The sequence below is a fragment of the Lagopus muta genome, chromosome 3, assembly GCF_023343835.1.
Source record: "Lagopus muta isolate bLagMut1 chromosome 3, bLagMut1 primary, whole genome shotgun sequence".
Classification (NCBI taxonomy): domain Eukaryota; kingdom Metazoa; phylum Chordata; class Aves; order Galliformes; family Phasianidae; genus Lagopus; species Lagopus muta.
In genome coordinates, this window is record NC_064435.1 from 11,300,733 (window position 1) to 11,324,645 (window position 23,913).

The following is a 23,913-nucleotide window of genomic DNA, read 5'->3' on the forward strand; positions in this document are numbered from 1 at the left end:
AGTTGGTGCAGTCCTGTTATACTGCTGAGCTTACTCGAGCAGGAGAAGGCTGAGCACATCCATGGGTATCACTGCCCGACTTGCACGCATCCCAGCACTTCACCTGCTCAGCAATCAATGGGATATTCTTCCTTCTCTCAGTTGCTGGCCAGCAGCCTACAACCCCCTGGCATACACACACAGAATTTCCCTCTGGACACTGCTGTGAGCGTGCCACGTGTTTAAATGACATGTATGAGCAGTGAGACCTCTGGGACCAGAAAACAGAATGTTATTTATGGAAGACTTGGAATCACTGTTTGCAGTCAGAACTTTCTGTGTCAAAAAAACTCCTGGATGACCGACGTTTCGCTGTAGCTGTGATGAGGTGCCCTTGATTTAATGCTTTGGCTGCAGCAAGGAAAAGGAGGAATTTCCCACTCCAGGAAACACGTTTCCCAGGTGCATCTTTACTATGTAACAGAGCCCTGTCAGTAGGGCCACGCTGCACCTCCGATCCATACAGGGCGATTTCTAGGGAAGCTGGAGATTAATGCTCACTTGAAGCCACAGTGAAAGTTAATCTTGTTCCACGGTGAATTCTGCACTGGTTTCAGCCACAGTGCTGGAGCTATTCTTGAGAAAAACGTCATGAGGTGCTTGTGACCACAGGTAGGTAAGACCTTTGTCAGCAGCCACTCATGAGGAAACATGAGCATATCCAAGGGGACATTGTCTAAAATAAGGCAGTGTGTTGGCCTTGGTGTTGAGTCATCGATCTCACTTCCTCCAGCCCCTGCTCTTGCTCCGGGTGTTTCTCAAGGGAGCACTGACTTAGCCCAGTCTTTGTGATTCTTCTAGAATGAATAAGATCACAGCTCAGGAGCAGTAATGATGAATGTACCCTTGATTCAGAGCAGTGCATGCTCCTTTTAGCACAAGTGTGCTAAATCTTCCATGAGATGCCTGCCTGATTAGTTCTTCTTTTACACTTTGTGGCTCCACTGATTGGAAGACAGAGGGAGTGTCTGCTTTTAAGATCTGTTCCAGTGAGAGCTGTGCTAATGTCTCGTGCCCCAGGGCACCACTGAGCACTGTTGTCTATAGATCCCTACTGCCTTTTATTTGTTTGATTAGACGTTTCTTTAATCAAAATACTATATGGAACTTCTCTTCTCTGGCAGAGACAGATTCTCACCAGGTTTCAGTGTCACATCTTCACCAACTCCACCTAGGTTTGCTGCATCTGTAAAAGACTCCTCATGGAACAGAAAAAAGCCTCACCTATGAGTTTCTTTCCTTAAATATTGCAAAATTTCTGACGTCAAGCAATGAGACACAAATTACTCTGTGAACTGCTAACATATGCCTGTTTACATACGATATCTTATAGCCAAAACAGATTAAGATTCAAGCTTCAACTGCTGTTGTTTCCACTTCTGTGAGTCACACTGATCAGCCTATTCATCACAGACACTTATTTTTATTCTTTAACCCTTGCAAGCTACTTCTATCCAGAGCAGAGTTTAGGCAGGACATAGGACATGTGGGAACAGCGAGGTCGCAACTGTGACACAAAACCCAATGAAGCAGCAATGAGCTGTCAGTAAGAACAGCCACCCCACTGAGGCAGCAGCAAAGGAGGAAAGGAAGATCAGGTATTTTGCCATCATCATGGCACCAGCTTAATGGTATGAATTGCTCTGGCATAATTTAGCATTTATAATGTTACATATTATCTGAAACATCCAGACACCCACGTGAACCACATTTGAGGTGAGAAACTGCAGCCATTGAATGTGTAGCTACATCTCTGCATCTGAAGACTTGGTAGCCTGATTACTGGTAGGGACTGATTTAGATCCACGAGGACAACACTACTGCACCCCTGCAGAGATTGTTGAACCAACATGAGTTTCACACAGGTTTCTGTTTCTGAGTGTTCTGCCTATAAATGATGACAGAGAAAACTTAACCACAAACTTAGAGATGAAAGACAAAGCTACAACACAGGGATCCCTCCACCACCACCATTACCGCTTGTGAGACAAACAATAGTTAACCTCCTCTCTTGTGGTATTTAACTCTATCACTTCTCTGAAAATCAATAACCTCTCTCCTGAACAGTCTTTGATCTGAGATGTCTTAAAAGAGAATTGATTTTCACACCTAAGTGGACAAAAAAGTGCGTAGTGCTCAACTGCTCTCAAATCTCTTTCCAGTATTTCGATTGGGCTTACAGGCAGAAGCACTCCTGATCACTACGGAGTTTTGAGAAGATAGACCTTTGGGGTTAGATCACATTATGAAAATTACCCAGCTAATTCTCATGAAGTGTTTTGAATACAAAAGCTCAGTGCAAGTAATAATGCCCCAGTTCCCTTTTTTAGCTACGAAATCAGCTTGCAGATTAATATTCTTCAATTACAAAATAATAATTTCAGCTTGAAGTGGTTTGCACACAAGTGCAATTGGGGTTAATAATAGTCTAATAAAGGAAAGCTGTTAGCAAACAGCAACCCAGAATGAAAAGCTTAGCATTTGGGTATCCTGGCTACACTTTGTACTGAACATCAGCTTGTACGTTAAGAAAAATGACTTAGGAGAAACCTAACTCACTAAGGCTCCCAAAGCTCAAGGAATCCTGTATTTTGAATTTCAGATATAAGAAAATTGCCACCTGATCACCAGGGCAGCTCTTTTTACCAGCATATATTTGTGATGCATAGAGCCAGTGTATTACCTGCTAGACACCCGCAGATGGATCCAGGGAGTAACTACTGAGTGTTACAAAGCTTACATCCTTTCTTGGATTTGTACCCAAATGTACAGGAAAATGAAGTTTATATAACATGAGAAAAGCCTAAGTTAGTGCAGAGCATTGGATAACTTTAAGAACAAGGCGAAGATCCTTTAAGGCGCGTGGTCACGTGGGGTTTCCATATACAAGGTACAGATGCATAGCAATTATTGTTCCTATGAAGTTTCCTGTGGTTTGCACTGAAGCAGGGAAGCACTCCTAAGCAAGGTGCATCCTGGTGGGAGTGCCCTGCTCAGTATTCCCAGCAGTTAGAGGCAGTAACAACTGTCTGCAGTACTGAGCAAAGCACTCACAATTTAGTGCTGGCGGAATCCGCACCTCTAATAGGCTGAAAAAATTAACAGGCTGACTAGGGAAGCTAAAGGCTGAAAGCCACATTTTATTTAAGAAACACAACATTTAGAATTTCAAGAAAGAGAAAAAAAACACCAAGAATTCCTCATATTTGGCGGATGAAAAAGTGTTTTCAGTTACAGCAGAGACCTTCAACTTTGCTTACAAATGAAACACTTTAAATAACAATCCGTTACACAACCTGCTTACAATCAGCAGCTTATCTCATGAGACCTCTAATAACAAATTTTCTTTGTGGCAACGGCACTTCCAGCCGATTCCTACAGCGCTGACCAGCTTTGTTTATTCTGACTGTCAATCGCTCTTTTAAGTGCTTCATCTGGCACGAGATCTGATCCTTTTACATCATCATGGCTACAGCCAATTTTAGGGCAGCTGTTAAAAAGAAGAGAGAGACTCCAGTAAGTGAGAAGAGTTGTATTAGTCAGACACAGGTTTTTACATAACATCTGCTGCTTTATTCCATTTATCTGGGATTCACACTCAGTCAGCTCCCCGTTACCTCTTTTCCTCTTCACCAGCTCTCTGTGGTGAAAAATAAATCCATTTATCTAAATGGGTGGGAATCAACAGGTGAAGGAAGGAACACAGAGACGGAGCCTCTCACCTGTAGATTGCTCCCTTGTTCCCTGCACACAGCATTAGCAATGATTGTAACGCTGCACAGAAGTCTTGCTATGTTGCTTTCTCTCTTTGAAGTCCTCTGTAAACTGCAGCTAATTACCTCTTACCCCATTACTCTGCAGTGGAGTGGTATAATCTTCACTGATAGATAAATAGGGAAATTAACTTACAGGGAAATAAATAGATTATATGAGGCTTGCAGAGGCTGACTAGTGAATGACTGGAACATCCAGTTGGTGTGAAAATTTACCTGTCCTGTTATGAACTAAGGAAGCATAGAAAGAAGAGATGGGGTCAAATGAACAGCCTCTAAACGAAGATCCGATACAAAATGGCTTACAGCTACTTGAAACAATCAGAGAAGGACAACAGGGTGAAAAATATTCAGGGTCCAGAGGTCATTCCCATTAGGCAGTGGCCCAAACATTCACAGATGGCACCTGTCATCAGAAATGACATTTTTTCTGATTTTTTTTTTCCTTCTTTAGGAATAACTTTTGTCTCAGGTGCTGAACCTATTTGTATTCAGTACTCATAGCTTTTATTCCAGACTTGCCAGCTGCCTGCTGCGTGTGTCATAGGTAAGTCACTTAATTGCTCTGTGCCTCAGTTTTCCCATTTATCACAATTTATTATAAGAGCAATAACTTAACAGATTAATGAATAACTAGTGCTTAGAAAGCTTCCAACATTATCTGTAAGCATGAAGTGTTAGTGTGTCTTTCCAGGCAATGGAAAATAGTGAGCAAACTGAGATATATCAGAATTGCCACAAGTCTTCTGTGACTGAGTCCAGCAGCACAAAGCTAGTGGCTGTGTGTGTGTGTCAGCTGAAGTGGCTGTGTGTGTGTGTCAGCTGAAGGACTGGCAAATGCACCAAGGGCATCCAGTGGTTTCAAACACTGCATACAGTATGTGTGAGAAGACAGCTGCTTCTATAGCTCTGCAGTGAGCAATGGCCTTGATTGATGAGTAAAGACAGAAAGGACTCCCCTAGCCAGCACTGTGCTCTTTCAGGATACCTACTCCTACTTGAATAAAGCTGGGTAATGTTGAGTAACACAAACAGGATGGTTCCAGAATGAGGAACTTGGTGCTTGACGTCTGTCTTCCCACGATGCAGACTACGGTTTTTCAAAGATTGACAGCATTTTCTTGAGAAAGGTTAAAATTACAGCAGATCGGTGAGACTGGGCAGAGAAAACCAGGCAACCTTTCTCAATCTAGTTACAGTGAAACCTGGTTAGTGCTGTGTTCTTACTTTTCTGGCATGTTGCAATAACTGCTGTCCAAGTGGTAAGGGTGCAAGCTCAAAACTCAGGATTAAGATCCACCAGGATTCAGACTGCACAAATGAATTCAGTTTGAGCATAAAGTTGCTTTTAAAGCTGGGCATTTTACAGCTTCGATAATATTTTTTACTCTCTACTTCCTCTAAGGCATTAATTTCTTAAAACGGAAAATAAAAATTCAGCTCTACAACCCCATCAGTTTTATCAGCAGTGATGAAACTTCTCGGATCCACCAGAGCTGTCTCTACTACAACATTTTTCCATTTGTTGCAGATGGAAATCTCTCTTTGCTTGGAAGAGAGAGGCAGCAATGTGGCTTATTGGGATAAAGCAGTGATTTGACAAAGCTTATGTGACGTAGCAAAGATTCAACGACGGTGGGGTTCTCTGGGCTATTTACTGCACAGAGGACAGTGTAAGTCAGAGGAATCAGAGAGCCTCCTGTTGAGTCAGGAGGTATTTTGTGTAGTGGTTTAGGCTGCTGAGCACTTTCCTGCCCTGTTCTTACCCTCCAGAACTCTTACTCTCTTCTCTTCAGCTTGTGAGCTATTTCCCAACTCTTCTTGATTCTTCTAGCCACATTCCTGTCTCTTCTGTTGCTGGCTTGTTGTCATCCACAGCATATTGCATGCTCTCTATCTTTTTTCTATATCCCTCCTAAGGTGCTCAGACAAGGTGCTTCTTCCTTGTTCTTCAAGGTAGTGTCCAGAGTACAGAAAGCCACTGAGAGCCATCACAATGGATGACTGATTTTGTAGCGGTGCTTTCCTGCAGTCAGGAAGTAGAAGTTCTGCCCCACTTTGTATCCATGTGGCAGTGTGTACAGTCTGACAGAAATGCAAGAGCTACAGATAGAGGAAGTAAGCTAACTGTGGCTTTATCTGTGGAGAAATCAGGTTGCTAGTCTCTACAGATCTTCCTGAGCAACTGCACATTTATTTAAAAGTCCACAACTTGTAAGTTTCCATGAGGTCATCAACACATAAGCATGAAACTCTGGTTATCTGGCATGAAAACACATCAGTAATGATGGGTAAGGATGACAAAATATGTCCTCTAAATTTTCTCTGAAGAGCTTTTGAGCTCCATTTCCTCTTGTTTGGTTTTTCAAAAAATCAAAACAATTCAAAATTTGAAACACATCAGGAAGAATTTCAGGTTTAATAATTCAACTTTTACATGTTTTCATTCAACAAAATGCAAATGGTGTCCTGGGCTCCATCAGAAGAGGGGTGGCCAGCAGGGACAGGGAGGTGATTGTCCCCCTCTACTCTGCTCTTGTGAGGCCCCATCTGGAGTACTGAGTCCAGGTCTGGAGCCCCCAGTACAAGAAGGACAGGGAGCTGTTGGAGAGGGTCCAGAGGAGAACCACAAAGATGATCAGGGGACTGGAGCAACTCCCCTATGAAGACAGGCTAAGGGAGCTGGGCTTGTTCAGCCTGGAGAAAAGAAGGCTGCAGGGTGACCACACTGCTGCCTTTCAGTACCTAAAGGGAGTCTACAAACAGGAGGGGAATCAACTCTTTGAAAGGGTAGATAACTGCAGGACAAGGGGAAATGGTTTTAAGTTGAGGGAGGGAAGATTTAGGTTGGATGTCAGGGGGAAGTTCTTTCCAGAGAGAGTGGTGAGGTGCTGGAACAGGCTGCCCAGAGAGGCTGTGGATGCCCCGTCCCTGGAGGTGTTCAAGGCCAGACTGGATGGGGCCCTGGGCAGCCTGGTCTAGTATTGAATGGGGAGGTTGGTGGCCCTACATGTGGCAGGGGGGTTGGAACTTGATGATCCTTGAGGTCCCTTCCAACCCTGGCCATTTTGTGATTCTGTGAAGATGCATCCTACATGGAAAGCAGCAAGCTGCTTTGGTGTTGTAGAGTAAAAATCAATTCACTGCACTGTAGTAGAAAGTATACAGTTCTTTCTGGTCATTCTTAAATTCTGTGCTACCTAGAAGGTTGAATTTTAATACTTCTCGTTGTTAATTGTATTGGAACCGAACTGCAGAAGAGGATGCATAGCAGAGACATTTAATTTTTCATTAACCTTAAGGCTTCCTAAATAAGCAATGGGAATGCAATGAGCAACCAAACCTTATGAAGCTGAAGTTTCTCTTTACTGTTCACAGCTATACAAAATCTCTTTTATTCTGTTGTGCAGGTTCCGTGAGTAACTGTAACTTCCCCACAAATTTCCTGAATATTTCCTTGCACATTGTTTTCATTAAAGAAAAAAATCCTTCATGCACTGTACTAACGAGGAGACTGACTTGGGCAGACGCTGAGGTATTACTTCCTGTAGCCTTGCCAATCCAAACACATTTCCTAGAACAAGTGGAGTAAAATTCCACTTACACAGCAAAGCAAATAGCTTTTCCACACATTCCTGATAGCTTACCAGACTTTCTTCTTCTGCTGCTTTCGAGTCTGGATGAATTTTAGAATGGCATCTTCTTCATAGGAATGTCCACAGACTTTGTTTCGAACTGGCTTCTTCATTTCCGCCTGTAATCAATCAGGTTTGATGTAAAGGAACTGAGAACGTCCACTGAAAGTGCTTCTTACAAAACCCATGTAAAACAGCAGGAAGTCTTCTTGCCACTCATGCATGACATTGCACTGAAGTTATGGAGTCAGATCCTGCATAGGAAACTGCCTTGCTACGTATGTGATTGTTTTTTTCCCTAAGCAATGCCGTTCCTCTCTGATAATGCTTGCCTGCTTTTTAACAAGTACTAGGGATTTGCAATAAACAACCCAGTGAAGGACATGAAATAGCTCTTTCCCAATCTCTGATAGCGTGATAGCATACCTGTGTAATGGGACAAATGAAGTTCATCTGACTCTGAGTCACAGCTATATCTTCATCGATTTGTTCGATGTCGTCATTATCGTTGCTATCTGATTGAAGACGAACTATAATGGGAAACAAGACAATTTCCATTCAGTATTTAGATAGCCAATACCTAAAATAAGCAAATAAGATCTAGTATTTGCCCAGCGTTACCTCACAGTGATATCTAAGATGCCACAACCTGTTTCTGTATCCACCCCCTGAACAAGATAAAGCAAAAATACTCTACTACAGCATCTGTTACAAAATGTGTAGCTTTTTACCTTTTTTAAATGGCAACCACCTATTTTTTTTTAGTAGCTATTTATAGCCATTGCTAGAAAGGAGAGCTGGAAAGGAAAGCAAGCTGGCCTGAATATACTCGAAGTCTTTTGTTCTCCCTGTTCAAGTTCACAGAAAACCAACAGCCTGCATACATGCACCCAAAATCTAACACAGGGTGAGGGGGAGCTTTTCTAGACCTGGCAGTCCAGCACTCAAGATCAGTTTGTGCTTGAATGTCATAACTGGGCAATTACATGCAATTCGTGCTATTTATCATAAAACATAATTTGTAAAGTGATGCCACTGTATTTTAACGAGACTACAATTGAAAAACAAAAGCCAGGAATTTGTTATTTAAGATAGGCAGCAGAAAAGTTACTGAAATAAGCTGGTGGATCAGTGCCTGCGAGTGAAGGGCAGACAGATGGGGAAATACCCCAGAGCCAGAGGAGCTGCAGGTTCCCCTGTGTCAGAGCACCGAGGTGAGCTGTGACCACATACTCAGGACACAGCAGCCAAGTGTCATGTGGAAACCCATCAGTCAGAACCAAGAGTGAGACACAGAGCAGGTGAGGAGGATTCCTTACTGCTAAATGTAGCCTTAATAAACGTCTAGCACTGTTTTATCTTTTCCTAACTTCGTTATTATGAACTTAGTTATTATGAATTTAGGATTTTAGTCCAATATACTTGGCTATCTTCAACCTGCTAATAAAAGCAAACTGAACACCTGCCATAATTTTCCACTCTTTTGGGGTGAGCCTGCAGTATTTTGCAGCAGTTCCCTGGAGCATCCTCCCAAGGTGGCCAGCTTGAACAGAACGTTTTTCTCTTGACTGCATTAGATAGTTTGCAATTACAGAATCATTTGAATTGGAAGGGACCCTTAAAGGCCATCTAGTCCAAATCTCCTGCAACGAACAGGGACATCTACAGCTAGAGCAGGTTGCTCAGAGCCCTGGCTAGCCTGATGTTAGGTGTCTCCATGGACAGGATGTCCATCACCTCTCTGGGCAACCCATTCCAGTGCTACATTACTCTCATCATAAAAAATGTGGGAGCAATGCAGGAGCACAGTGTTTGCAGGGGATGACTTCATTCAGGGCTCTGTGTTGTCTCTGCCTGCCAGCTGGGCACTGAGAAACACAACAGCACAGAGAGGGTCTTAGTTATGATTTGCCTTCTACAAAGCTTCAGCTCTGGTTCCCTTTGCTGCAGCTGCTACCACATGCTATCAGCTGATCTTTGCGTCCCTGGTATTCAGCCCTCCACATCTGTTAAGGACTGGTGTTTCCTAACTTATGGTCAGCCCTGCATGCCTGTGTAGTACCATCACCTTCCGCATGATAACAGAAGACATCACCCTGGAAGCAAATGCAGTCTCTCACACCCAGTCTAAACAGAGCAGGCTGCCAGGCAAGCAGGCCCAGCTTTGCTCTGAATGCTTTGACATCAACGCTGCAACCATCATTCCCCACAGCCTGCACATTTCTCCTTCCTTCCTCCTTAGCAGAACTCGCCCCACTCTGCATTTCATGACAGGAGTTTGTCAAGCATTCAGGTAAGAGGGGAGATTTAGATCAGATGTTAGGAGGAAATTCTTTATTCAGAGGGAGGTGAGGCACTGGCACAGCTGCCCAAAGGGGCTTGGTTGTCCCATCCCTGGAAGTACTCAAGGCCAAGTTGGATGGGACCTTGGCAGCCTGAGCTGGTGGGGGCAACCAGCCCAGGGCAGAGGGTTGGGACTGTGTGGGCTTTGAGGTCCCTTCCAACCCAGCCCATTCTGTGATCCTATGATTTTATGAAATCTCGGTTAGTAAGGCTAAAGAACATGCCAGATTATCAGTAGGTGTGAGCTTCTGCAGGGGCTGGTTTCTGTAAATACCACACTGATTATTTTCCCGTGACTCACACTAACAAAGAATAGGAGCTTCAGAATTTCCTTAAATTCATGCATTTGCAAATTTTGACATCCTGTAGCTCCAATCTTTCCTGCTAGAAACATCTGGAAGCATGCATTTCAGTATGTTGTACTTTGCTTCAACTCAGGAACTTAGCACACAGCAGACCAGCACAGTGCCAACCAATGAAGCTAGAATGCAGCAGTGCAGCAAGATCTAGGGCAGGTGATTGATTACAAGGGATGACTGATTTTTTAAATCAATAATATTTAGATACCAAGCTCCACTCTACACAGAATGTCTCAAGTCTTCCAATTATATGGGATAAATCACAGTGTGAGTTTACTTCTCTCTCTTACTGGCTTCGGAGGTGATTTAGAAGCCTCATAGTTAATGGCTGAGATTGGGTCAGCCAAGACCCATTTCTGGTAGGTGGGATATATGAACCGTCATGGATTCTGTCCTCTTGCTTCGAGCTGGTCCTGAACACTTCTTGTTTGGACTTTATTTGCAATGACTGTGAACTGTCTACCAGAGCAGGGTCCTGCCTTCAAGAGGTTACCACAGCACAAAGGAATTATTAAGGCATTTCCTTTTCATAAACCGCTAATATTTTTAATAATAAATATGTAAGACTGGGATTATGTAAGCCATACCTCAAACATGTCAATTGCAAATTAGGATAAGTCAGATAAAACACCCACAGATTAGTTGTTATTGCTTGGTGTTTGAGATTACAGAAGGAGAGAGGAAAATAACTTTTTCAGTTCCAGTAAAATCTGCAGAGATTACACAAAAAGAACGGACATACATACATCCCAAACCGGATGGCAGGATGTTATCAACCACAGATCTATGCCCATAAACTCATTCTGGAAGATGTTTTTTCTGAAGGTCAAAGGGAATTTTACCACATGAAATTACAAAAGTTTCAAAGTAGGGCTTCTCTATGGAAAGAAGAAATAGTAACAGAACACCAGGTCATACATATTCCAGCTAAGTCAGGTTATGTTTTTCTAAAACCGGGTATTCCTTGCAAATTAACACCAGATGCAGAAAACACTAAGTTATTGTTCCTGAAATTCAAATGTTGCCTCAAGCAACAGAACTCCAATGGATCTGTTTTGATACTCTAACACATTGCATTTTAAGACTTAAGAGTTTCCAGTCTTCTTTTCCAGCCAATTGACATCTATTGCAAGTGTTAGTAACACGTTTTCTATCTGGCTATCTCAGCAATTATGTTTACTGCTAATTAGTGCCCACTGTTGTAACAAAACTGCATTCTCATGAAGACATCTATTTTTGGTAACACATCATAATGAATTTTGCAACTGCCAACTGTTTTTGACTTATTCCGTTTTAATTAAAAGCGGGTAGTGCTTTATATCTCTATCACTTTCATCTCTTGATAAAAACGTGACTAATATGCCCTAGCTCACTTCTTACCGAGTCTGCTGAGAGACTGGGAATGTTTAAGACAACTTTTAAGAATGAGAAAGCTACAGGGCAGAGATCTTAGCTGCTGTACTGAGGGTTATATTTAGCATGGGGAGTATACATACTAAAACCAAAGAGAGGAAAACGTCTCTCTGCTGTCATTTCCACTTCTGTGACAGACACACCACTGCCTGCTCAGTGCTTCCCGGGCCAACAATGTCTTCTACCCAATTCCCGTTTCTCTAAGGCGAGGAAGACTGCCATAACCCGGACACGAGAAAGCACATGTTGCAATGTCATCTTAATTGATTTCTCTCCTTTCCTGCTGCAGTGTTCTGCCTTCTCACCTGCCATCAGTCAGACGCCAATCCTGGGAATCAAAGAGCAATGTTAAGCACGCAGGACTGAGGCTTTGTGAGGCTGAGCCAGTAGCCAGACATGGTCCTGGCTCCCAAGAGGGTCTATTGTACTGCTGACTCTATAGAAATAACAGCAGCTCATCCAGGCTGGGAAAAGTCCTATCTCTGAGTGCTCCAAGAAAAACATGAATGTTGTGCGGGTAAATGAAGAGCCAAGTGCTCCTGCCAGCAGGACAAAGAAAATACTGAGAGGGAGAAAGGTGAAGGACGTCACACCCAAGGGTGAAAAGGGACAGCGATTGGACCTGGGCCACTGCTAGCACAATGTTAAAGGGGCCAGGGACAAGTCAAAAGGAGGGAAAAGAGCACACTGCTGAGATCACTCGGGGCCGTGCTGAAGAGTGGGACGGTGCCTGCCAGTGCTGAGAGCCTGAGCTGCCTTCAGAGCCAGAACCAGAGCAGCTGCCCAGTGTTCGAAGTCCCGGATAGATCCACAGTAAATGCTGCAGGAAGAATGAAAGAAGAGGGGAAACACAGAGTAATGCATTCCTGATAAAATTTCCCAGCCTCTAGCTATTTGTGCCCAAGGACTTCCTGAGTCAGAGGTAATAACTTTGCACTTAATAGCCCCTGGAGTTTTCCTCCAATGAATTTGTCTGAACTTGGAGCGGGGAATTTGGGACTGGACTTTTCAGCTTGATTAGAGACAGTTATCTTTGCTAGAAAGGTTAGCAACAATTTAATTTTCCTTGAAACTTACCACAGAGGCTGCAGGTTATAGTTTAATTTGATTTTTAAAAGGGAAAATAAGGTGTGCAAGCTACAGCTGCAGTCAAAAAGTTCAAAGGCTGCCTGCTTTAGCTAGAGGCAAGCGATAGTTTAATTTGCCAACCAAGGCAAACTAGGCTTTGCATTAAAGTACATTACAATTTGATTACTTGCTGGTGTTGCAATACATGTGTTGATCTAAGGAAGGTGGCCTCTAACATATTGCTCCAGCTTGCAACTGCAAATCTACTTGTTCCTGCCCAGGCCAAGCAATTTGCTGTAAATCTACTCACAGTTCCTTTATGTATATGCCCTGTTTTAACATCCTTGTGCAAGAATTATATAGACACAGACTTGGTAAATCCGATATAAAGTGACAATCCTGTGAATATAAGCCATTCCAATTTTCCTGGGGTGTGAGGAGCAAATTAGATGAATGAAGTAGCAAATTGTTAGTTCCTCTACATAATAAGAGTGGGGAAGGAAAGGACAATATCCTGTGCAAAGCACCTGTCCTCCAAAAACTCCTTTTAAACACCATCAAATTCACAGCACATGCATATTTTACAATATTTTGTCCCCCTAAGCTACACTCCTTTTAAAATACACTATTCCTTATGGAAATACTGTTCCCATTTCATCCTTTCACTGCAGGGTAGAGCTGGTTGATGTCAGTTTTCCAGAACAGCCTTATAATGAGGACAGACTGATTTGATGGAAGTATTTTGGGACACTCGGTTACAGAAATTAAGTGAAGGAGATGTAACAACACTTCAAGTCAGATAAAAATTACTGTGTAACCCATTAATGAATAGAATGTGACTACGAAACCCACCTAGGAAAAATACAACAGCAACACCAGAGAGTTGTCTTGTGAAACCTTCAACTCATATATTACAGTGTGAGAAGTAAGACATCAAGTTTGCCTTCATATTTTGGGAAATTCAGACTGCACGCAGCGGGAGCTGCATAACTAGAAATGTGAACAGAAAGTGCATCTTTGTAAATTGTGCAACTGGAACAGTTTGGTAGGCAAACAGAGAGAGGAAGCTTTCTTGCTTACTTTGTTATTGCATACTAACATGAGAAATCCACACTTCAAAGTCCGTGGCTGACATTTCAAACAGCAGTTTCCTCATCCCTACAGTCTGGACCAGATCTGAAGGAGCTCCTGGGAGAGATGAAGCTTACCTAAAAAGATGTCATGAGGGCTCATCAGTAAGCTCAGAGGAGCCACTATTTCTGGAAAATCTAAGAAGGCCATATTCTTCCATCTTAACTATCATCACCCACAATGATGTGCAAACTTAATAAGCAAGTTAAACACCAAAGGCTTGCTGAAAATAAACCCAACCAATAAACAAATTCCTCAAATGACCAGGACACTCTAAGTCTGAATGAAATTATGCCAGGCATACGACTACAGAGCACAAGTTTGGAGATGCCACAGTAAGAGCACAGCAAGAGAAACACTGGGATATCTTATAGGAGAAAATAAACAGACACAAACTACTAAATTACAAATAAATGAAATGGACATATTTATTATTTTGGGTTTTCACCTACTCTTTGGAATATAAAAGGCTTAACAATCACTGCTTCATCCAGAATCTGTAAAAAGGTAATTTCCATGCTTAGAGAGCATCATTTGGCATATCAGAGATTAGAAGGAGAATATCATGCTCATTTAAAAAATGAAGAAATTCACCCCAGACACATGAAAGAAAAAGTTGCAAAAGCTGCAACCAGAAAAAAAAAAAAAAAGACCATTTCATTAGAAGATGAACCACTTTCCATTACTAACATTGTGGTCAGAATCTGGAATGTCACTGATGCAATGCTAACCATCAAATGAAATGAACATGTAGGGCTTGCCTACACAGGGAAGCTGTTGCAAAATAAGCTAGGGTGTGAATTTAGAATGCATTAGCTACTTGGCAGTAATTCCCTGCTCCTATCCTGCACAAGGAGTGCCTTTTGGCTGTTTACCCTAATCCACTTCCACAGTGGACTCAAGAAAGGCACTGTTAAGGCTGGACAAGAGAGCTGAGAGGATACTATCAGCTATTAACAGCAGCTTAGAGCTACATCTATTTACATACAAGTCCTTAGACAGTCTGTTCTATTAGTTTAATTCAGTTTAATTCAAATCCTCTCAAAAAACTCCATGACAAATATACCCCATGTATAAGCTCACAAGCAGAAACTGATCTTTGAGCCTCTCCTGCACCTGTCCATTGCACCTTCATCCATCACTATTCTTAGGATCACAGAATGGCTTGGGTTGGAAGGGACCTCAAAGCCCACCCAGTCCCCCACCCAGTCCCCCCTGCCATGGACTGGCTGCCCCTAGCCAGATCAGGATGCTCAGGAGCCCATCCACACTGGCCTTGAGTACCTCTAGGGATGGGGCATCCACAACAGCTGTGCCAGTGCTCCACCTCCCCCTGAGTGAAAAATTCCCTCCTAATACTGAACTTCAATCTCCTAATTTTTAGTTTAAGACTGTTTCCCCTTATCCCATCACTATCTGCTCATGTAAGTTGATCCTCCTCCTACTTACAAGCTTCCTTCCTCCAACGAGGTCTCCCTGGAGCTTTCTCTTCTCCAGGCTGAAGTAGCCCAGCCTTCCCCTTCATAGGAGAGGTGCTCCAGCCCTCTTATCATCTCCACGGCCTCCTCTGGACCCGCTCCAACAGCTCCATGTCCTTCCCTCACAAGGGCACATAGCAGAGGGGGACAATCTTGTAACCTATATGATTGGAGATCACTTTGCTCCTGCTATTGCATCATTTGTGCATTCTTGCAGTCATTCACATCTGAAAAGCTGCACTGGTGAGAGCTTTCCTGACAGAACATGCTACTGCTAGAAAATGTTCCTGTGAACAGAAACATTGGATCATACCAGAGGGGTTGAAACGAAGTGAGGAGCCACTGGGCAGAGAAACCCAAATGATGAGCAGAAATTCCCCTATAAAATTATCTTTCTGATTATCAGTCTGTCTCTTCAAGTCCTCCTCCTGATGATTTTGGGGTGGGTTACAATGGCACCGACCCTAGAGCTGCCTGAGACTGCAGGGAGGGCAGGGGGAGGAGCAGCCCCTCACTGACAGGCAATGGGGAGGCTGCAGGTCAGGCAACCCACTCTGTGGCCCCTTTCACCCTATGGAAGCTGGAGAGCCAGAGCTGCCTCTTTCAAGGACAGACAGTTGGCTTATGAAGAAAGATGTGAGTGCACAAGGAAGAAAAAGTGAATATTCGTTTTCCTATCCCCTAAAGCCGGATGTCAAGATATTCAAAAGAAACTGTTAGGCAAGATATGTTATTTCAGAATGAGTATTAATGAATGCTTAGAGCAACATTTGCAATTCTGTTATTAGTGATGCATCTCAGTCCTTCAGAGTGTTTTCTAAAACTCTTAGCCACTTCAAAATGTATTTAATTCATTTGCAAATATATAACTTCAAGAGATTACAATTCAATGTGCAGTGAAGCACTGTATATATCTCACATAACTCACTGGAGTTACATTATGAAGAAATGAATTTCTTCTCTATTTTATGTATCACCATGAGCAAGCACTAGTTATTCTGCAGCCTTGTGCTGTCTGGAATGCCCCTGCTGAAATGACCTCTGGGATGGGCAAGAACGTACAGCTGCCTGCTCAATTTCAGTGGTTTTGTTTGTTTGTTTGTTTTTTGTATTTTATTTCTTTTTTTTTTTTAACATGACGCAACTGAGATACATGAGAAAAGGGGAAAAAAGTCATCAATTAACATCATATTGAAACAAGTTAAGAAATAAAGTCCACTTCTTAAGAGGAACTTACAGATCTGCCATTGCTCAACCATAATATGGTGAGGTTTTGATTGAGGTTAAGGCAAAGACATTGCATGTGTTGTACTAAGACATCCTGCATAAACCATGCTGTGCACACTGAGCAGGTCTTTACAATAATACTCAGTAAGCTGTTTCCTAGAAGAAAATAAAAAATGTTGCTAATCCCAATTTATACAGAATCTTTCAAAACAATGTCAGAAGGGCTAAACATAACACTATCATCAGTTAGGAACAGCTGATCAGCTACTTTTCACAACCTGTCCTGTGATGTAAGATTAGGCTTCTTTGAATGGCAGTCAGTAGAAGAAATCCAATGCGAAAGTGCAGAGCTATAAATATTTATGGATTATAACTGCGGCAGCCTGGTGCTTTCTGATGGCAATTAGTAGTTAACTTTAAATCTGATCAATAGTTATTGCAAATTTCTGCAGATTCTTATTTGCCAGGAGAGTAGCTGGAAGAGTGCACCTTCATTAACGCTACATGATCAGAAAAGCATTACCATGCTATAGGAGTCATTTATATAGCAACACACACGTTTCAGACTTCACCTCAACATTCTTGCATGGTGCAGAAAATAAAGAATCTGGAAATAGCTGTGCTTTATGGCAGGTGTGCTGGGAACACTGTGATGGGCTCAGCTAAGAACAAGCGAGAGGCCAAGTCTTTTAAGGCTTCAAGGTCTCTTCATGTCAACACTTCCCATCCAGATCAGGTTTAATAGGGTCATGAAATGGAAGAGAGAAAGGACTTGAGCACAGATGTACAGCAGCAGCAGCAAGAACAGCTAAGCAGAGCAGACAGAGTAGGAGAAGCAGGTGTTGAGCTGATGGGACAGCAGCTATGGGTGTCACTTGCACTCCATAGCAACAATGAAAAGATGAGCACATAACTAAATCACATGGTACTCTGTGCAGTTCTCATCTTTCTAGCAAAGCAGTTTACATTACGCTCACCTTTTCAATCTTATATTTATTACCAGGATGGAGTGACATCGTAGTTGCTCTTCTAATGAACTATTAACTTCCCTTGCTACTCTTTGGTTGGCACATCAGTGCTGGCAGGAGCACGCACAGCCTCTGCACATATGCCGAGAAAGATCAAGATTTTGTATCTCAAAATGCTAAGGAATGAAAATGAAAAGGAATGAAAGAGTCACTCTAAGGGGTCACCATTTCAAAGCTGTGAAGATAAGGCGTGGCCTGTTTTTTTCAATGCTTCTTTCACATCAGAAATTAAGCACAGCCCTGCAACCCAGGATTTAGGTTAGATCAGTGTTAGAGACTCTTGTTTGTATAAGTAATTCAAATCCCTCTTTTCCTACAAGCTTGGCTACAGCTAGTGAAAATGTGTGGAAATAGGGCAGGAAGGAGCGGAAAGCCAGTAAGGACAGAAGCACTGTTTCCCCAGTTCTGAACTCTGCTCTGCTGGCTGCTCTTCAGGATTGAGTACTGCCTTGATATGCCTTGCATGCCAACAGTATAACACGTAACACGATTTAGGAAACCTTTCATTAGATTAAGAAGATGAAAAGGATTTTTAGTACAGACCATAATAGAACAACATACTTCAAAAAAATGCAATGGAAGATACTAGTCAGAGATGAAAAACACAAGGAAGCTCTCCCATGACCAAACACAACCTTAAACTGAAGAACTGCCACAACCATCAATTTTCTAGGGGTGTCCTGCCAGGTTTCTCACTACAAGGCTGATGCTGCTCCAGCATCCTGTTTCATGTAAAGGAAAACATACAAGTGCCAAAAGGGCACTCTAGAAGGTACAGAGTTGGATCAACAAGTAACTAACAAGAGGGTACAGGGCAGTCTGGAAAACAGCAGTGAGTCGCATGCCCATTTTGTCAGCACAGGAAATGATCACTTCAAAACTTTCAGCTGCTTGAGGTGCTGTCCTCCCTTATATGACAAACACAGCAGGAAAGAGTCACTGTGTTAGTGACACCCACAGGCATGCGGACAGGGCAGTCATTCAGCAGCAAGCAGAGTTCCTTGGGAAGTGACAGTCTTTGCAATCATGCATTCCTGGGTTACTACATTCAGCCTCTGGCTTGCACAGCACACGGCTTGCAACCAGGAGCTCGATTATCACTGACAATGCTGATCTGGAATTTCAGGAATGGGTTGTAGTGGGTCCCGGGAAGCAAACAGTACTTATGAAGTGAAGAAGCACTCTATACCTTTGCCAACAGAGAATGTTATATTGCTCAGAGATGTTGCAAGAGCACGCATGCGGTGTGGGAAATGTGCAGAGTTGGTGCAGCAGTAACAACGAGGGGGGTGACGGTGTTTGGCCTGGGGGTAGGAAGGCACAAGGAATTCCACCTGAAAATATTCTTCAGTGAATTATGAAACCATTCAATTGTAAGCAACAAAAGAATAACAAGGTAGTCAGAGGCCGTCAATATGTTTCTTTGCAGATCAAATCATGCCAAACTAATCTAACCTGCCTCTCTGATAAGTTGTCTGTCCTTCATGGACAAGAGAAATCAGCTAACATATACATGCTAATGTTAAATACAGCTCTCCAGACAACGTTCTGCCAAGCAAACTAAATAAATTAGTACATCTCTTCACTGAGAAACAAGAGAATAATTATGCTTTTTTCTGATTGCAATTTCTTCTTTTCTGAAGGAGAGTACAGGTGTAACAATCATTACAGTAATGCCTAAAAACCATAACAGAGATCAAACAAGATTGTACAACACACCATACACATTCATGAAAAGACAATTTCTTGCATTGAGGAGCTACAGCCCAAACAATCAGGACAGACAAGGAAAACATTTTGCCTGCACTGTCAGAGATGGGAAACTGAGGCAGAAAAAGATTAAGGGCTCAATTTACAAATGAGCTCAGCATATTTGTTGCTGAGCTCGCTCGAAATTCTGGCCGTAATCAACATCATGGAAATCACTAGATATTGAGCTTCTTTGAAAATCAAACTTCAGTATGAAAATTTGGCCCAGAGGTCTTTTGAAAATCTACATCAAGAGGCTTACCCAAGGTCACCCAGGAAGTCGGTAGCAGGGCTGGGAACTGAGCTTACATCTTCTGACTCCCACTCTAGTGCATAACTAATGCCGCTCTGCTTTCTGTTTTAATTAGCTACAGGCAGATCTCGAGCCAGAGTGCTTTAAACTGAAATAAATGAAAGCCCTCACGAGTGCATGCAGCTTCCTCTCAGAAGTAGCAGTGCGATAGACCTCCAGCACCTCACAAACATCAGGGCTTTCAAACTTCTTTTTACAAGCTTCTGTTTCCCTTCAAGAAGATAAACTGCTTGTTGTTTACTTCTTGTAAAGGGATTCATTGGAGCACTGCTCATTTTTTCTTTAATAATGTTTTCCGTCTACATGCACTATGCCTCTGACCCATACAAATTCTTTTCCAGTGACAAACGAGGGTAGAAAAAGGAAGCCTGCAGAGTGCAAAGGCTCCTAAGGATTAGTAGACACCCTCTGGGGCAAGGAGTGGAGACTTACACTATTGCTTATTATTACTACATTTTCCCTAGGTAGAGAGAGTTGTTTGAAGTGGTTTACTTGCTAATGCAGTGGCAGAGCAAACTATTTACTTTGCATGTATATGTGGTTGCTTCAGTACCTCTCTTGCTGGTCCTGTGGAACACCTAAGATGCACTTTTTTCAGCAGTCCCCAAGTTCCTTCTGGAACATCCAATTCTCCACATTTTCCTTGGATTCAGCAGCATCCATAGGTTTGCAGAGTCTCTAACCATCTTCCCTGACACATCTTTCCTCAAAGAACCACTCAGACATCTCAAGAACATTAGAATATAGGAAATTAGAAGAACCATGGAAAACAAATCATTCAGTCATAGAATGGCTTGGGTTGGAAGGAATCTTAAAGACCATCCAGTTCCAACCTCCTACCATGGGCAGGGCTGCCACCCACCAGCTCAGGCTGCCCAGGGCCCATCCAACCTGGCTGTGAGTGCCTCCCAGGATGGGCCTCCCACAGCTCTTTGGGCAGCCTGGGCCAGTGCCTCACCACCCTCTGGCTCAAGAAAAGCTAAAGCAGGTGTCTGCAGCAGCTTCTGTCAGAGTAACACACTTTGCTAAAACCTGGCATTATTTTTTTCAAAGGCAGAATAGTAGGTTAGTATTTCTATTCATATTTTTTACAATCAAAGACCATAGCCTACTTTCCTGTAATAGACTGCACAGGTTGATGTTGGAAGAGCTCTTCAAAAGGAGGAGAGGGTCATTTCCTCAGCTCTCTCTGACCCCGCAATGCTGTCTGCAATCACAGAAGACTTCTGAATTCCCTTTGTTGTACACTGGGAATCTTACTGATAAGACACAGGAAAATTCTGCCCAGTGCTCCTCAGACAGAAAGCAAAATGATGGATAGAAATGGAAACTCTGGCTAGTGCTGACGGCTGGAGCTTCATAAAAGAGGAGCTGCTGGGTTCATTATTCCTCAGATTTCGGTCGGAAGTAGAAAAGTAGCTTGCTTTTTTCCTTCCAACTTTCAGTTTTCCTGTACCTCTTTAGTGCTATTTTCAATTCTGTGACCAGTTTGGGGTACGCTTCTTTTGGGCTGAGAACACATCTCACTTCTCTGTCAAATGCACCATCCACTCTTCTTCTTCACAGGTTTTATTGCCACAACGTTACGTGCCCAGCTGCCAAGCTGCTTAAGTTTAAAAACAGCTTTGTCTAGAAAAGCCAAGAAACACTTCACTAAAGACAAAACATAATGGATGTGTGAAGCTAACAGATGGCAGAGCGATAGAGATGGGGTACATGCAGCATGTTTGTTTCTAAAGATTAGCTGTGCACACAGCTTGTACTTACAGAGCATTTCAGTAGTTTCTTTTAATCAGTAAAAGTACATTATTAGCTTTAGTTTAGCACTGGGTCAGGGATTACTGGTGTTTCCACAACAGAAGTCGTTACAGGGGGTGCCGAGGGAAAGCCAGTTTGTTTTACAGGGCTCCCTTCCCTTTGAGGGATGGCACATACAGACACACAGAGCAAAGGGACACTTTGTGGGAAGCGAGGATGCCCACTGAGTTAGCCAGCACTGCCCAAGCAGAAGGGAAGTGGGTGATTTTTATCCATAAAATCACACAGTGTATCAGCGGGTGTGGCAGCTCTCTGAAGGTCCCCAAGGGTAAAGCACACTCACAACCTCCTGCTGCAGGAGTCTATCTGTCAGGTTCTTTTTTTGTATCTTATCTGCTTCATGTTTCACACCACACCCTCCTTTTCCTTTATGGCTTTCTCACTGTCTTGCCTCACTTCTCTTCGACTGCAAGCATTCTGGGGCAGAGAACACGTCTTTATAGAGCGAAGAGGTAGTGATTTTATGGCACTACGCACACAGTTAATAATAATCTGTTCAGTATAAAAAGTGAAGCTTCTCAGAGCAGCACTGCCTGGAGAAGGGGATCTCTGCACTAAATGGAAAGCACTACTGAAAATCTCAGCATTAACCTTCAAGTTTATGCCTACAGCAAACCACGACCACTATTAAACACCCGGGTTGCACATGTTCTGGAATGCTGATCGAGCATGACTTATGTGGCATCATCCAACACCTTTGCATGCTGATGAATCTGAATAATTAAGTTTTCCCTCATTACAGGTCTCCAGCACACGCTAATCAGGTCTCCACAAGAGCTGAGTTCATTCTGGAGACAAGAAAATACCTTTGACTAATTGCAGATTTCTATCACCTGGAATTGGTAAACTCAGGCTGCATTTGGGAATCTGTACAGACCATATACAACAAATCATGCTGCCACATAATTCTGCACTCTGTTGTCTGCATAATGACAGCAACTGACCCCGCAATATCTATCTGTCTCTCTTTTCAATTTTGTAAGTCTGAATTTTTAAGCACAACTTTTTTTCTCCTCTTGTTTTTATTAAATAGGGAATCTTACTGCACATTATGATCCTGATGATGAAATAAGGTCCACGAGGGCTATCTTGTAGACTGTGCTCAAAAGACATCTTGTTATCCCAAAGCTGCTGCTGTCATGGCTCATGTCCTGAGAAGATTTTTGTCTAGTCTGTTGGGCACATGAAGTTTAGAATTTAAGTAACCCTTAGACAAAGCACATCCAAGCATGAAAAATCAAATAAGGCAATAACAAATATAAAATAACGCCAAAAATGCTGATGAATCACAGAATCACAGAATCACAGAATCACAGAATTGTAGGGGTTGGAAGGGACCTCCAGAGATCATCGAGTCCAACCCCCCTGCCAAAGCAGGTTCCCTACACCAGGTCGCACAGGTAGGCATCCAGGCAGGTCTTGAACATCTCCAGAGAAGGAGACTCCACCACCTCCCTGGGCAGCCTGTTCCAGTGCTCCGTCACCTCACTGTAAAGAAGTTCTTGCGCACATTTGTGCAGAACTTCCTATGCTGCAGTTTCTGGCCGTTTCCCCTTGTCCTGTCTCCACTCACCACTGAAAAGAGTCCGGCCTCGCCATTCTGCCCCCCACACCTTAGATATTTATAGACCTGGATCAGGTCCCCTCTCAGTCTCCTTTTCTCAAGGCTGAACAGACCCAGTTCACTCAGCCTTTCCTCATAGGAGAGATGCTCCAGGCCCTTCACCATCTTCGTGGCCCTCCGCTGGACTCTTTCCAAGAGATCCCTGTCTTTTTTGTACTGGGGAGCCCAGAACTGGACGCAGTGCTCCAGATGAGGTCTTACCAGGGCAGAGTAGAGGGGGAGGATCACCTCCTTTGACCTGCTGGCCACGCTCTTTTTAATGCACCCCAGTAAGCCATTGGCCTTTTTGGCCACAAGGGCACACTGCTGGCTCATGGCCAACCTGTCGTCCACCAGGACACCCAGGTCCCTTTCCGCAGAGCTCCCCTCCAGCAGGTCATCCCCCAACCTGTACTGGTGCATGCAATTATTCCTCCCCAGATGCAAGACTCTACACTTGCTTTTGTTAAACCTCATCCGGTTTTTTTCTGCCCAGCTCTCCAGCCTATCCAGGTCTTGCTGAATGGCAACACAGCCTTCAGGCGTGTCAGCCAATCCTCCCAACTTCGTATCATTGGCAAACTTGCTGAGGGTGGCCATTATCCCCTCATCAAGGTCATTGATGAAGATGTTGAACAAGACCGGACCCAGCACAGACCCCTGAGAAGATGCAAGGGAACTTTATTTGGAGGATACGATTTGAATCCTGCAGGTAAGCGTGTCCACACTGACCTAAAACCCTGAAAAAGGTACAGAAATTGAGCAGCTGACACACTGAAACTGGTATAAACCAGCAGCACAAGCACCACCCCACTGCACTTCTGCTTTCATCCTGCAAACCTGTCTGGCACAGGCAGCCACAGGCATCTTTTCTAACGTGCAGCATCACAGAGATTTAGTTACTGGATACTTGAACGTTCAGAGTGGGTTGAGCGT

At 43.2% G+C, this 23,913-nt stretch overlaps 1 protein-coding gene across 1 annotated transcript in view; it reads right to left on the reverse strand.

The window, feature by feature from the left end:
- Positions 1-3,212: 3,212 nt before the first annotated feature.
- The window catches only part of NSMCE2 (NSE2 (MMS21) homolog, SMC5-SMC6 complex SUMO ligase), a 129,062-nt gene continuing 108,361 nt past the window's right edge, over positions 3,213-23,913 (reverse strand). Inside the window, exons 5-7 of the mRNA XM_048940278.1 lie at positions 7,874-7,977; positions 7,460-7,566; positions 3,213-3,529 (exon numbers count right to left, since the gene is read on the reverse strand). Coding sequence (XP_048796235.1) covers positions 3,415-3,529; positions 7,460-7,566; positions 7,874-7,977 — 326 coding nt within the window. The 3' untranslated portion in view covers positions 3,213-3,414. The remainder of the gene's footprint in view (positions 3,530-7,459; positions 7,567-7,873; positions 7,978-23,913) is intronic.